Here is a 15541-nt window from a genome sequence, read left to right on the forward strand (position 1 = left end):
TTTTGAGATGAGAAACATGTTCAACCAGGGACTTGCTATACACCAGAATGTCATCAAAAAACACAAGAACAAACCTTCTAAGGTAGGGTCTAAACACTTGATTCATTAGGGACTGGAATGTTGAAGGAGCATTAGTGAGTCCAAAGGGCATAACCAGAAATTCATAATGCCCCTCATGAGTCCTAAAGGCTGTTTTAGGAATGTCTTCCTCACTCATTCTAATCTGATGATATCCTGACCTTAAGTCAAGTTTAGAAAATATGCAAGCACCATTCAGCTCATCAAGCAATTCATCAATAACAGGTATTGGAAATTTATCCTTAATGGTATTCAAGTTAAGCTGCCTATAATCAATGCACATACGCCAAGAGCCATCTACCTTCCTCACCAACAAAACAGGAGATGAAAAGGGACTGCAACTATTCCTTATAAATCCAGCAGACAACAATTCCTTAACTATTTTTTCTATCTCATTCTTTTGATAAAAAGGGTACCTGTATGGCCTCTGGCAGACTGGTTGAACTCCATCTTTAAGGGTAATATGATGTTCATGACCCCTGAGAGGAGGCAGGCCTACTGGAGTATCAAAAACATGAGAAAAATCTTGCAGTAGATCAGTTACTGCCACAGGTAATGCAGCCTGTTTCTCCAGTGATGAAGGGTTTGAAATATGAACCAACATACCCTTTTTGATTGGGGTTTTAAGAAATTGGTCACCATCAATGAGATGTGAATCAGTTTGCTTCAATCCTTGCAGCTTGATGTTGTGCCCTTGATGACAAAATTCCATAGTTAAGAATTGGAAATTCCATTGAATATCGCCCAGTGTAGTTAGCCACTGTGTTCCTAGCACCACATCACATCCTCCAAGTGGTAACACATGGAATTGAATAGAAAACTCCCTTCCCTGCAAGCAACCTAGTACTTGATCACAAAATCCCTTAGTCCTGATCAAGGCACCATTGGCTACCTTGACCTCCAGTGTCTGTGATTGGTCAACTGCTAATTTCAGTCCAGGGGCTAAGGCTGCATCAATGAAGTTATGGGTGCTGCCTGTGTCAAGCAACACTACCAAACTTACTCCATTGATTTTACCCCTAATCCTCATAGTACCAGGCGTGGGGTTACCAATTAAAGCATATAAGGTTATCTCAACCTCCTCAGAATTGGCATTAGTGTCTTCTTTTTCAGCCATTGAACTCCCCAGGTCTTCTTCCAACTCAGTGATCTTGACACCAGACTGTGGATCAATTCCCAAATCAATTCCCTCAAGCAGAAATATCTTAGCACTTTTACATTTATGACCAGGACTCCATTTATCATCACAATTATAACATAATCCCTTCTTTTTCCTATCTTCCATTTAAGCAGGAGAGATTCTTTTAATTGGAATTCTAGACTTGGCTTCTAAAAACGTGTTGACTCTAGAAGGACCCAAGATAGATGGCTTACCCGTTTCTTGTTGGATTCTAGAACTCCTTTTGCAACTGCTCCAATACTCCTCTTGAATCTTAGCCAAACCAAAGGCTGCATTCAATGATGGTGGATTCAGCATTCTCACAGGCAAACAGATTTCATCTCTCAAACCACTTAAGAAGCAACTCATCTTGTGTGTTGATGATAAGCCTTTGATTCGATTTGATAAGGCCTCAAATTTAGCTTTGTAAACAGCTACTGTTGAGGTCTGTTTCAACCTAGTAAGGGCCTCCATTGGATCATCATATGGTGTTGATCCAAATCTGACGTATAAGGCTTGTACCATACCCTCCCAGTTACAGAAAATTCCAGCATCCTCTGCGTCCTGGAACCACACCAGAGCTTCTTGGTCCATGTGAAAGGAAGCCACCAAAAGTTTCTCCATAGCTGGAGTTTGGTAATAGGCAAAATACTGTTTAGCTTTGTATACTCAGCTAGCAGGATCATCACCTGAGAAGCGAGGAAAATCAAGCCTAACAGGTTTGCCAAAGGTCATTGTTGAAGAATTAGGAATTGTAGATGAAGGTTCCTGTGATCTATTGTCATCCGTGTTCAACTTCTGAAGAATTGAAATAAGATGTTGGTTCATCTCATTCATTGTTCTGGTATGAATCTCCTGAATCTTTTGAATTTCCTTGATGCTTTTGCCATGATGATCAGAAGTAGCTCGAAGAGAAGAAATAGCTTCATTAGTGGCTGCCATGGCAGCTGTTGATCGTGTCTCAGCCATTAGTCACAGAATCTCGGCTCTGATACCAATTGTTAAGGGTTGAATTGATGAGGTGATAGTAGCTAAATTCGAGGTTAGCTAGGCCTCCTGGGATGAATGCAAGAATGGGAAGAAGAATAGAATAACAAAAAAAGAATACTGAGCTTTACTGAATTGATACCCCTCATGGTTACATGCCTCTCATCCTTATACCCCAATTCCCTTTGGTAAATAACTGCACATAGCTGTGCTTACAGCTGTGTAACTAACTCACACCCCAGCTGTCCTAGCTGTCACAACTAACTCCACTAATCCTTACACCTGATTAGGGTACAAGCATCCTTATAGTCTTATTGTAGTTCCTACATACTTACCTTTGCTATTTTAGCTAATTAGGTACCTTAGCAGACAGCCAAGCACTTAACCAATTAAAATAGCAATGATCATTACATTTAACAATTCTCCTAATTAAAACTCCTAACAACTCCCAATACGTGACTAACCAATTGCGCGGATCCCAGTACGTGACTTCAATCACTAACTAGAGAAAGTTTGTTGGCTGCAAAGTTCTTCAGTTCATCCACGATGAAGATCAAGAAGATACTTGATCACAAAACCTTACTGTGCACAAACACAGCAACTTCTTCACAAGAACAATGAACTAGGGCAAATTCTGTCTCCGATCACAATTTGCTTGAACAAACTTTGCTCAACATTTGTGCAACTTGTGTCCACTTTGACGGCCCTTAAAAAAATCCTTTTATATGTTTAGGGTTGTGAGAAAAGAAAGTCCAAACACATAATCACGGATTAGAGTCAAAACAAAACTAAAATTCTGTTTTTCATAAAACTCAATAGATGTCTATCTGTCGAGAAGCTGTCGAGCCACGGGGCTGGAACAACTCTTCAAGCTTGATAGATGGCTAGTTGTCGAGCTAGCTGTCGAGCTTTAATGACAGGCACTTTTCAGACTTGAATCTTGGACAGACTTGCATGGCTTCAACACTTGATCTTGAAACATAGTTTCTTGAAGTACTAAACATATCCTAAATTTACCCAAATACAAGTAAAGTGCATTTTGTCAAAGGATTAGCCAATTACATAAAATAGTGACATATGTTCCTAACAAGTGAATCACATATATCTTAACAGATATGAGGATCCCATTGCCTAGTACTCAGGTTAATAAGAAAATTTACCAATGCTTCTTCAAACTCAAGTACAATTGGGGAGGAGATATAGCGTAGAAAATCAGAAGGCATCCAAGGATTAGACCAGATCCAAATAGCTACACCAATCCCCACTTTCCACCTCATCCACTCTTTAAGCCCATCTCTACCCTTCAGAATGCTTTTCCAAGCGTAAGAACCTGAATAGGAATCAGTTGCCTCCATGATAGAATAATTGGGAAAGAACTTGGATTTAAAGACTCTACAGAAAAAAGAGTTTCTGTTTTGAAGTAACCTCCAAGCTTGTTTGGCCAATAGAGTATTGAAAGCTCAAATTAGTGTGAAAACACTAATGCTTGTTCAAACCCTAATTTTAAAATTACGGCTAGATTACTTTTACTTTAATCTTAACAAAGTGCAGAATAAAAGTAAATATGCGCAATAAACTAGTAACACTACTTTAAATCATATTCAACCACAATAAACAGTAAAATGAAAGCTTAAAGAGTAGGGAAGAAAGATGTAAATACAAGATAACACCAAGACATGTTATCGAAGAGAAAACTAAAGAACTCAACGAAAAACCTCTCTGTAACCCTCCAAGTCGAAATCGATCTACTAGTGAATAAAGTTGGAATACAAGAATAACAAAAGATCCTCCAAGCCTAGTCTACCCTATGTACTTGAGCCCTCCAAACTTCTGCTACCAACGGACTTCTTAGAGTCTTGTCTTCACTAACTTTCCAGATCCCACAATTTAGCCTAATTGCTTCCGCCACTAAATGGCTCCTTCCAATGCTTCCCAAAGGCACCAAAACTTGACTCAACACTAAGATTGGGTGTGGTAAGTATTTGGGCTAAAAATCTCTTAAGGATGTAGAGTTGGAGAGGTAGGAGTAGAGGAAAAATAATAGAAAATGTGTAGATGATTGTGGGTATAACAATCTCTAACTCTCAAGTGTTTTTGCTAGGGGTTTCTCTCCAAAAAGCACTGCTTACATTTCGTGGGTAATAAGGGTATTTATAGTGTGGGTAAAGCACTTTATCTTTTTTCCAAATAGAGAGTTTTGCGGGTACCTCGCGAGATGGCCTTTCTCGCAAAGTACTCATGAATTTAATAGCCCAGCATGACTCTTCAGCTTCTAGTCATGTGCTTCATATGTGGCCTTTTACGAGATACTTTCTCGCAAGCTTCTCGTGAGCTAGTCATGAATTGCACTGATTCTTCTTTGAAGCTTGATTCTTTACCAATCTCTCACACTCATTCCTTACAATTAAACCCATATAAATATAGGAAAATGATTGAAGAAATTACAATCAAATTTGATGCGGAATTAAAGCCAATAAAGGCTAGTTGGAAATCACAACTTTACAAGCATCATTGAATAATGCTAGATCTTTAAAACCCATTCCACTCTCACTCTTCGGTTTACAAAGCTCCTTCCATTATACCCAATGGATTTTTCTTCGATCTCCTCTTTGTCCCCACCAAAATTTGGGCGAATAAGGCTCTCAATATCATTACATAAACCAATACGAAACTTGAAACAATTAATGGTATATGTAGGAATAGCTTGCACGACTGCCTTAATTAGAACTTCTCTACCTGCTTGGGAAATGAGTTTTTCTTCCCAACCTTGAAGTTTTCTCCAGACTCGCTCTTTTATGAAATTGAAGCTAGCTTTCTTAATTCTTCCCACTAGAGATGGTAAGCCCCAATACTTCTCATATTGCTAAATTTCCACCACTCCCAAAGTATTTTTAATCAAATGTCTTCACTCTTCACTCGTGGACTTGCTAAAAAACAGTGGGTTTAGCCTTATTTATTTGCTGTCTTGAGCCCGTTTTATAGACTTGTAGAACAACCAAAATTTTTTGGCACTCCTCAGAAGTGGACTTGCAAAATAGCAAGCTGTCATTTGCAAATAAAAGATGAGTTAGTAAAAGATTTCTCCTGCTAAGGGAGATACCATGGATGTCCCCTTTCAAGGCTGCTTGAGTGAGTAAGCCATAAAGACCTTTGGTGCATAACAAGAACAGGAATAGTGAATGGGGATCCCCTTGCCCAATACCCCTTGAAGGTCTTATGAATCTTGTAGGTGCACCATTAATAAGAATTGAATAAGAGACCGTAGAAACACATAGCATCAAAAGGGTGATCCAACACTCATTAAAACCCAACTTTCTCATAATAGCTTCAAGAAAGACCACTCAACTCGGTTGTAAGCCTTGCCCATGTCAAGCTTAAGAGCCATGAAACCATCCTTGATAGAAATATGATTTTGCATGCAATGAAGAGACTCAAAACGACTAGAATATTATTAGATATAAGCCACTCTTTTGTAAAAGAGATTTGGTTCTCCGTGATAATATGTGGTAAAATTGTTTGCAGCCTATTAGCCAGCACCTTAGAGAAAATTTTGTACAACACATTGCATAGACTGATAGGGTGAAATTCCGAAACCAACTCTGGGTTTTTAACTTTTGGGATCAAAGTTATAAAAGTATGATTGAGGTGCTTAGGGAGAGAGGCCGAATTAAGGAAAATAGAATAAATGTAGTAATGTCCTTACCAACCAAATCCCAATAGTATTGGTAGAAGAGAGGTGGCATGCCATCTGGTCCTGAGGATTTCAATAGAGCCATCTAATTAAGAGCCGCCTAATCTTCACATTCCAAAAACTCACTAGATAACTGATAGTTCATGTCATCTATCACAAATCTTTGGATGGAATCCAAGGTCATTTTAGGTTGGCATGTGTCAGGAGAGGAGAATAATCCACTGTGAAATTCCAATAGCACACTAGCTATCTTTCTTGGCACAGAACACAACTCTCCCATGGAGTCTCTAATTCCTTCAATTTTCTTTTTTCGGTGTCTTTGGGTGGCTTTACTATGGAAATATTTAGAGTTTTTATCTCCTTGAGTAGCCCACAAAGCTCTAGAGTGTTGAAACTACATTCTTGTTTCCTTATCAAGAAGATCATTAACTTCACATCTAAGCATCTTGACCCAAAAACTAACCCCTAAGATTAAAGTCCCCAATTCTACCCATGCAAGGAGTTTTTGTTTGTGCTGGAGTTCCCTTGTTACATTACCAAAGATCCTACGACTCCACTATTGCAATGCCTTACCACACTCCTTGATTTTAGGAACAATACCAGTAGTTGGGTTGGAAATTTTGTGTTTGGACCATTCATATTTGATAGTATTAGAATTGCCCTTCTTGGCAAGCCACATCTCCTTAAAACAAAATGGTTTAGTTGGGTTAATAGGTTTCAAGCCATCAGCTAAAATCCACAATGTTGAGTGATCCGAAGTGCTGTTGTTTAGATGGTGAATTGTAAAGCCTCCAAGCTGAATTAACCAATTGTTGTTTGATAAGCTTCCATCCAATCTCTCCTAAATGGAATGACCGTCGCTAATTTTTTTTTCCAAGTGAACGGTGAACCCTTAAAAACCATATCCAAAAAACCACACTAATCGAGAGTGTGGATAACGTATTTTGTCCGCCTTGATTTGCGTGTTGGACCAAAAAATTCCAAAAATATTAACTTTCTTCCATGAGGCCGTAGAAACATTTGGATTGATGTGGCATAACCCTTCGAGCATCAAAGAACTCAAAGTGACATTCCAGGTCAAATTAATCAAAATGCCCCAAGGCAACCCTAAGTTGACTGAAAGTCAAACCTAGTTAAAATCATCCCAAATTTTTTTTCATGTTTCTACATCTAACTCGAGCTACTTGGTGATTTTCGTAAACTTTGACCAAGTTTGACATGAGGTTGACTCCTAAGAGGTTCAAAAACCCTAATTTTGATTCGACCATTGTAATGGGTTGGGACTAGCGTCATTGCGAATATTATTGAATTCTTTTTCCAACAGCTATTCATGGGTCAAAATTAGAGTTAAAATGGTTAAGATATCCTAAAAACCGTGTAAATCATGTTAGTTCGCTTCCCGAGACCATAACTTTTGATCCAATCGTTGGAATTTCAATTTCTTTAGTGTTCTGGCAACTAGACATCCAGACCTTTTCTAGTAACAACAAGATCAGCTCAATCAGGGAACACCTTCAAACATGTGATCAAAGTTAGGTGGGAAAAAGACAAAATTGTTGATGTCAGCATACCTGACCAAGCAACCCGACCCAGCACACAAAAAGTGGCTACCAAGCCTTGGGAAGTGTGCCAAAAGTTTATTTAACCCCCAGACCCCCCTCAGACCAAAAAAAAAAAAAAAAAAAAAGAATTTAGGCACTTTTAGGGCATTTTTTTGGGCAGATTCTCTCTTTTTCCCTCTCTAAATTCTCTCCCAAATACATCAAAAAACCTTTGATTTATCTCTTTTCTCAACAATCAAGAGGTATTGTTCTTGCACTCTTTTTCCTCACCTTGGTCTTAGGACCTTGGATTTGAGGTTTTAAGGGTGTAGATGTAGCTTTTTAGTTACAATCCACACCTTTTGCTTTATCTTTCTTCATAACATGTCTATTTGCTTTCTATAGTATATCTTTTGCTTTATCTTGCTTCCTAGCATGTTTTATAGCTTTTCTAGCATATCTCCTTGATTTCTATCATGTTTTATCGCTTTGATGATGTTGGCCTAGCCTTTTTGGGCTACGATATGCCTAAATATTATGTTTGTGCTTAGGTCCATATGCCTAGGTGCCTTTTGCCATGCTTATGCCTAGATCTACATGTTTATGTGTTCCTTACCATGTTTATGCTTAGATATATACCTTTGTGTGCTCCATGCCATGTTCATGTCTCTAGATTTACAAGTTGGTTGCTATGCCGTGTGCTTCTAAAGCCTTTTTATCTCTAGTTATCCCTTTTTTTTCTTGTGTTTTGGCCCTTTAGGTAGAGTGTAGATCTAGATCTTATGGTCTAGGCCTACATCCATACGCCTAGGCCTATATCAAAAGGTTTAGATTATTTCCTTTATGCATGTCTATACTTGCTTGCTTCTATGCTTTACTCCAGGTTTAGCTAGCAAGATCTAGGCTTTGCCATGCTTTTTTTCCCTTTGTGGGCTTGTGCTTGTCGGTCTTTGGGGCCACTTGTTTGTGTGGTTGCATTTGTCCCTCTTATGGCTTGTGTGAATGTGACCACTTGTGAGACACATCTTTGTGGTGTTGGTGTGCTTGATACACATCGTTCTCCACTCAGTGCGATGTTGATATGCTTGCCTTGCTTGCTTTGTGCCACTCGTTTGGCTTTCTTTTCTCCTTTGCATCTTTGCACACTTGCCTACATGTTCATGCATGAGTCTATGTGTCATCCATACTCCAATCTTATGGAACCATGGACACCTGATCCAAACCTACATTTGTCCTCCTAGGACACCCTCTTTTGTTTGATAAGATGTTTGTTTGCCCTCGTTTGGCTCTCTTTGAAAGTTTGTCTTTTAGCATGCTTTCCTTCTAGTTGTCTCTTTGCTAGTTTGCTGGCTTGTTTCCTTTGTCACTACATGAACACGCTTGGAGTATGGACACTTGGGGCAAGGGTGCGACCTACTAGGTGTAAGAAAAAAGGGTAAGGATGCAAGCAAGAAGACACAATGTATTAGGGTTCCCCTCTCTTAGCAAAAAGGGCAAGGGTGCAACCTCCCCAAGTGGTTACATCTTTCTTCCTCCCTCTTAGCCTCTTCTTTAGAGTAATGTATTAGGGTTCTCCTTTCCATGTACCCTTTATCTTCTCGCTCCTTGCTTAGGCCATATTCCCTGGGTATGGTAATGTCTGTTTTACATTTCCTGTACCTTGCTCAGCCATACCTTTGGGACATTGGCAATGTCTATTTTACTTTCCTCCTCTATGTGATAGGATTGTGCATGATGTATGTATATCTATATATGCTTGTATATGGGTGATTGTGCACTTTGTATGATGGACCAATGTGGCTACGTGAGCAACCCTCTCTAGCCATGAGTGCTTTTGACCTTGTAGTGTGGGTATGTGCCCAAGGCAATTGTTGTAGGTGAATACTCATGCTATATTGTGTGCACAATCATCGTGATGTGACCATCCTATGAGAGACCTCGACAAAAAGCGTCCCTCAAAAAAGAGATTCAGGTACCTTTTAGGGCACCTCTCTTTTTGGGTAAATGGTATGGAGTCGCCACTTATTTATTTATTTTTTTTATACAAAAAAATAAGAAAAACTAAATATATACAAATACATGACTGAATTGTTCTCTTCATTGATTGAATAAAAGAAATTACATATCTTGAAAAACTTTAAAGTTACATAGCTTTGAGTCTTAGTTACAATCTACCCAAAATAAAAAAGTAAAGACAAGGCTAGATCTACTTAGCCAAAGACCTAAATCCAAAGGCTAGGTTACAGAATGAAAAGGTGTTAGGCACCCATTCCACCTAGACAAAGTCTGGTCTTTTAAACTCTTGTGACCAATGTACCATTTTATGCATGTCATGAATGATATGTTGAACATGTGAATTAAAAACTAAATCACTCAAATTTATTTATGCTCTGTTTGTTTCACCGAAAAACTATCTATATAGATAGTTTTCCACATTTTCCAGTGTTTGGTAGCATAAAAAAAAAAAAAATTAGTCAACAGAAAATAATCTTTAGTTAATGGAAAACCCTAATAAAAACAAGGCTTATTTTCTATGGGATGTTTTTAAATTTTTTTTTTTTGGAAAACAATCTCTCTCTCACACATCACATCTCCTATAAATATTATTTTTTTCTTTACCCTCTGTAGCCGCGGGAAACAACTATTTTGGCGCCTCTGTCTCACAGTCTCACAATAAGTTCTCAGTTTTCTCCCTTCTCTTTGCTTTTTCACTCCTCTCATATTCTCACTGTCTCTCCCCCTCTGGTCTCTCCTCTTTTCAATTTTCACAGATCTCTCTCTATCTGTCTCTCACGGTCAACAACTCTTCCTTGCAGTATTCCCACGGTAAGGTTCTTGATTTCAATTATGCTCACACGGTTTACTATCCAGATCTTCAATGGTAGCCATTATTCAATTATACGTCACTGTAATTATTGTCAAACGTTTTGTATACAAAAACATCAGAAATCACGTTGGAAATAAACCTGTGATTTAATGACTAGTTGGCTATTGGCACGTATCTTTTCTATATATTCAGGCCTATGTGTCCGGCCATGATAGAGATATAGAAGAGGAGGTTTTATCTATATATATTTTCATGTTAGTCATATTAGAATCCTCTCTCAATGTCTAGGGAATTAAAATTATTAAAGAGTTTTTTTGTTGTTGTTGTTGTTTTCGTTAGGAGCAATGCTCTGTTTCTCGGTCCAGAAACAGAGTGTTTGTAAGCTAGTCAAAACGTGGTCCAGAAATAGAGTGTTTTTAAGGGCAAACGTCCCTCCTTCACCATCTATTACCTTGTCAATTTTTAGCCTCTAATAACAAACTCAATAGTTATTGTTTCTACTAGCAGGGGCGGCTGCACATACATTTCAGGGGGTTCAAATGAACCCCCTGACTGAAAAAAAAAATGTATATATATATATATATATATAATATTGCTTTACTAATTTAATACTTTTAAAATTATTTTTGCACACTTTGTTTTAAATCTTACACATTCTGATCCCATATCAGTTTATCTCACAATCAAACAACAACTTATTGTATTATTTATGAAAGGATGAGTGTGGTTGTGTGAGTTAATAGTTATATAGTGTAAGTGGAATTGAGTTTTTTTTTTTTTTATTTAGTTTAAAATATTTTTATAAAAAAATGACAAATATATAACCACAATTGCATAAAAACAAAAATATTATACAAATTTAACAAAATAACATGGTCATACTTATATTGACAATAGATAATGAGAACTGATAATAGAACTATAATGAGATGATTTTAAAATATAAAAACTCATAGAAAAAAATTGTAAAATTTTATGTATTTGTGTGTTTTTGTTTTCAATAATTCAATATATTCAATTTTTTTTTTCTAAATTAAACGACTGTTTAATTTAAGTTTCTCAATGACCTCCCTAGAAAAAATTCCTAGAGCCGCCATTGGTTTCTAGTATTTATGGAGTGATGATGTTGTTACCTTATAGTTTTGTCTCATCAAACTTAAAGTGTTCATTTTTTTTATGAAGTGATTTCTCGATGTACCTATATATATGAATGCTTTCTTTAAGTACACATTTAATTCATACTCATCATTTTTTTTTTTTTTGGGAAATATAGATGGATAACCCATCACTTCCTGCTGCCATAATGGGGGCAGCTACATCTGTTATTGCTTTGGGTGTTGTTCTTTTGAAAGGACTAAGATCTAGAAGAATTATGCCTAGAGAACCTCATGTTAATCGAGAGTATGAAAGAGAGACATATATGAATGATATTCTTTGTAGAGGTGATATGCGTTGTCTCCATCATATAAGGATGAGACCTATTGCTTTTTATGCGCTATGCAAAATTTTGAGTGAGAATAATCTACTTCAAGAGACCATTCATATGTCCATTAAAGAACAAGTGTTAATTTTTTTACACACTATTGGACATGATGTGAGGTTTCGAGTTGTTGGTGGGAGGTTTTATAGATCAGTTGAGATAGTGCACCGATACTTTAGGCATGTCCTTAGAGCTATTTTGCAATTATACAAACACATGATTAGAGAGCCTGACAAAGATACACCCTTGGAGATAAGAAATAGCAGCAGGTTTAACTCCTATTTTAAGGTAAATTCCATAGGCTTTTATTTTCCTCTTTTTTTTATATACATATAAAGATATAAGATAAATGTAACTTATATTGGTCGTAATTAGGATTGTGTGGGAGCTATTGATGGAACTCATGTTCGTGCATCTGTTCCAATTCAAATACAAGGAAGGTTTCGCGGCAGAAAGGATGGAACAACACAAAATGTCCTCGCTGCTGCTACCTTTGGCTTAAAATTCACTTATGTATTAGCTGGTTGGGAAGGAAGTGCCCATGATTCACGTGTCTTAAATGATGCACTCTCTAGGCCAAGAGGATTAAAAATTCCTGAAGGTATTATAGGAATAGAAAGTGATTTTATTATGGATAATAGCTTTTGGAGTGATTTTTTTTCCTTCTGATTATGAACGTGTAGGTAAATATTATCTTGGTGATGCTGGTTATGGAGTTCGGAAAGGAATTATATCCCCTTATCGTGGTGTTCGTTACCATTTGAAAGAGTTTAGTGATAACCCACCAAGAAATGACAAAGAATTATTCAATCTTCGCCATTCTTCTTTACGCACTAGCATTGAGCGTTGTTTTGGGGTTTTGAAGAAACGTTTCCGTGTGTTAGATGCAGAACCTTTTTGGTCATTCCCAACACAAGTGGATGTAGTCTTAGCTTGTTGCATAATTCACAATCATATCATAGGAGTTGACCCTTTAGACTCAATTATGAACAATGGGCTTCGTGGTAGTCCACTTGCAAATGACAGTACAAGTAGAAGAGTCCAACAATCACAAAGGGAAGTCCAAGAAGAAAATAGAGAATGGGTTCAAATACGAGATAATATCTGTCGTAGTATGTGGGAGGATTATAATGCTATGGAGTGATTTCATACTCTTTATATTAGTTGGTTGTGTAATGGATTTTTTTTTGGTTTCATATTATCAAGACTTTTATGTTACAATTATTTTTGTTTGGCATGCACAACCCCAGTTCATATTTTGTATTGAATATTATTTATATTCTTCTTTCATTTTGTCTCATTTTTCTTGTGAATATCATTGTAATAGAATTGCAATGGGAAATAAAAAGGATACTCAGAAGGTCAAGGACACCAAGACCAACTTCAGGTGGTCACAACCAATGCAGAATTTATTACTTGAGATACTTGCAGATGAGGCTCTTCATGGAAACAAGCAATCCAACACATTTAAACATGCATCATATGCTAAAGTAGCTGAAGCAATTACTGAGAAATTTATGACTGAATGTACTCCAAAGCATGTGGAACATCGCTTTAAAACACTTAAAACCAATTGGAATACAATTGCATTACTTCGTAATAAGAAAAGTGGGTTTGGATGGAATGATGATTTGAAAATGATCACCTGTGATAGGACAGTGTATGATGAAGAAGTCGAGGTAAGAAACTTTTATTATTTTTATTTTATAGGTAGAAACTTTTTAGTCTGTATCATTGTAAAGTTTAAAATTTTTCATTATTCTTATTGCTCTCATATTAGTTTTTGGCTCTATTCCTTTCTTTTCTTTTTTTTTTAATTGTTTCTTTTCCTTTCTTTACACAGGCACATCCAAATCATGCACAATTTCTAAACAAGAAAATTGAGATGTTTGATGAGATGGCTTTGGTTGTGGGTAAGGATATGGCTACAGGAGGTTTTTCCAAGGGAGTAGGTGATATAGGTGTAGAAGCATTGGATGACTCACCTCCGCTTGTTGATGCTGATGTTGATGACATATCCAAAAAGAAGCAAGTTGATCCCTCACATGTGGCCTCAAATGAAACAAGGTCTCACAGGAAACGAAGTCATGCTACTATGATTGAAGATGCTGTTTACCAAGATTTGTCCATACAACTTGGTAAGGTTGCTTCTGCAATAGAAAAGATTTCTAAAAATCAGCTAAATTTTGGTAGTCTTTATGAAGAAGTTATGAAGATGGATGGATTTGAAGAAAATATGCTTGCGTCTGCATTTGACCATTTGAATGGGGATGAAAAACAAGCAAGGTCATTCATGTTGAAAAATGACAAGCTCCGTAGACAATGGCTGCAGAACTTCTTTGACAACTATTTAAGCCAATTTTGATTATGTAGGTGCATTTTTGTTAGAATTTATGCTTTTCTATTTGGACAATTTGGCATTTTGGTATTTATCAGACTATTTGGCATCTAGTTTGTAGGTTTTGAGATCATTATAATGGGTATTGGTTTGCAACTTTTAGTCCTTTTGTTTCATGGGCATGTGGATTTGGAAGCAACTTTTAGTCCTTTTGTTGGCTAAAAATTATTTTAATATGGAATGATTGGTTTGCTATTGTTACTAGTGGATATTGATTGCATAATTTTGGTGGTTAATAGTGTAAGTGCCATGCTTAATCATGATAGGAAGCTTAGAAAGCTATCTGCTACAAAGGTGTGGGATGGTAAAAGTTAAGCACCTTTTGCCACTATTCGTATTTCTATTCACTTGGTATTGATGCTTAGAGTTCCAGAGCCACACAAATTGCAGTGGTAAAGCTGTAATGAGATAGTTTTCCAAAAAAATAAGATAGTTTTCCAAAAAATGTTTGTACATACCAAACACTAGAAAACATTCTCAAGCCCATTTTCAAAGTCGTTACCAAACATTGGAAAATGAGATAGTTTTCCAAAAAATGTTCTCTGAAAAATGACCTATTTTCCAGAAAACATTAATGCTGAAACAAACAGAGCGTTATGAATGAATTCTCTTCTTTTGTTTTAAAAAAAAATTCAGATCTGTTTTGATTGGTAAAAAAAATTGATTTTGATTTGTCAAAATACCAGATCTGTTTAGTAGTATGTAGAAAAAGTGGTTTTTGATGATAAAAATCCAGATCTATTTTGTGATGATAAAAAAAAAAGGTTTTTAATGATAGAAAAATCAGATCTGTTTTTTATATGTTTTAAAAAAAGATTTTTTAAGAAGAGAGTTTCACTCATAATTTAAATTTATGCAACATGAATTAAAAAAATAAACACAAACACAATCATGTTTAATCTTTTTCTTTATTTTAAATCTACATGTATTAAAGAAAAATCATATCTATATCTAAGAGAGATACAAATCAGTTTTTAATTGAGAAAAATTCAGATTTGCATCTAATGAAAATGCAGATCCATTTTTATTTTGAGAAAAATTTAGATCTACATCTTGTAAAGATGCAGATCTATTTTTGTATTGAGAAAAAGTCAGATCTACATCTTATAAAGATGTAGATCTATTTTTATTTTGAAAAAAAGCCAGATCTCCATCTTGTAAAGATGCAGATCTTTTTTTGTATTGAGAAAAAGTTAGATTTACATCTTATAAAGATGCAGATTTGTTTTTATTTTGAGAAAAAGTTAGATCTACGTCTTATAAAGATGCAGATATGTTTTTATTTTGAGAAAAATAATTGTTCACATGCAGATTATTGACATTCAAGAAAGAGATTATAATAATCACATAAAAACAATCATGCTTTAAACAAAACAATGA

At 36.3% G+C, this 15541-nt stretch overlaps 2 protein-coding genes across 2 annotated transcripts; both read left to right on the forward strand.

Annotated features, from left to right (window-relative positions):
- The first annotated feature begins 10238 nt into the window (after positions 1-10238).
- Positions 10239-14316, forward strand: LOC115978311 (uncharacterized protein At2g29880-like). The gene is made up of 3 exons (XM_031100330.1): positions 10239-10282; positions 13091-13442; positions 13607-14316. The coding sequence occupies exons 2-3, from the start codon at positions 13098-13100 to the stop codon at positions 14126-14128; spliced, it is 867 nt and encodes a 288-aa protein (XP_030956190.1). The 5' UTR covers positions 10239-10282; positions 13091-13097; the 3' UTR covers positions 14129-14316.
- On the forward strand, positions 11600-12838 carry LOC115978312 (protein ANTAGONIST OF LIKE HETEROCHROMATIN PROTEIN 1-like). The gene is made up of 2 exons (XM_031100331.1): positions 11600-12051; positions 12139-12838. The coding sequence occupies exons 1-2, from the start codon at positions 11656-11658 to the stop codon at positions 12430-12432; spliced, it is 690 nt and encodes a 229-aa protein (XP_030956191.1). The 5' UTR covers positions 11600-11655; the 3' UTR covers positions 12433-12838.
- Positions 14317-15541: the final 1225 nt, after the last annotated feature.

This window comes from Quercus lobata, chromosome 2, assembly GCF_001633185.2.
Source record: "Quercus lobata isolate SW786 chromosome 2, ValleyOak3.0 Primary Assembly, whole genome shotgun sequence".
Lineage (NCBI taxonomy): Eukaryota > Viridiplantae > Streptophyta > Magnoliopsida > Fagales > Fagaceae > Quercus > Quercus lobata.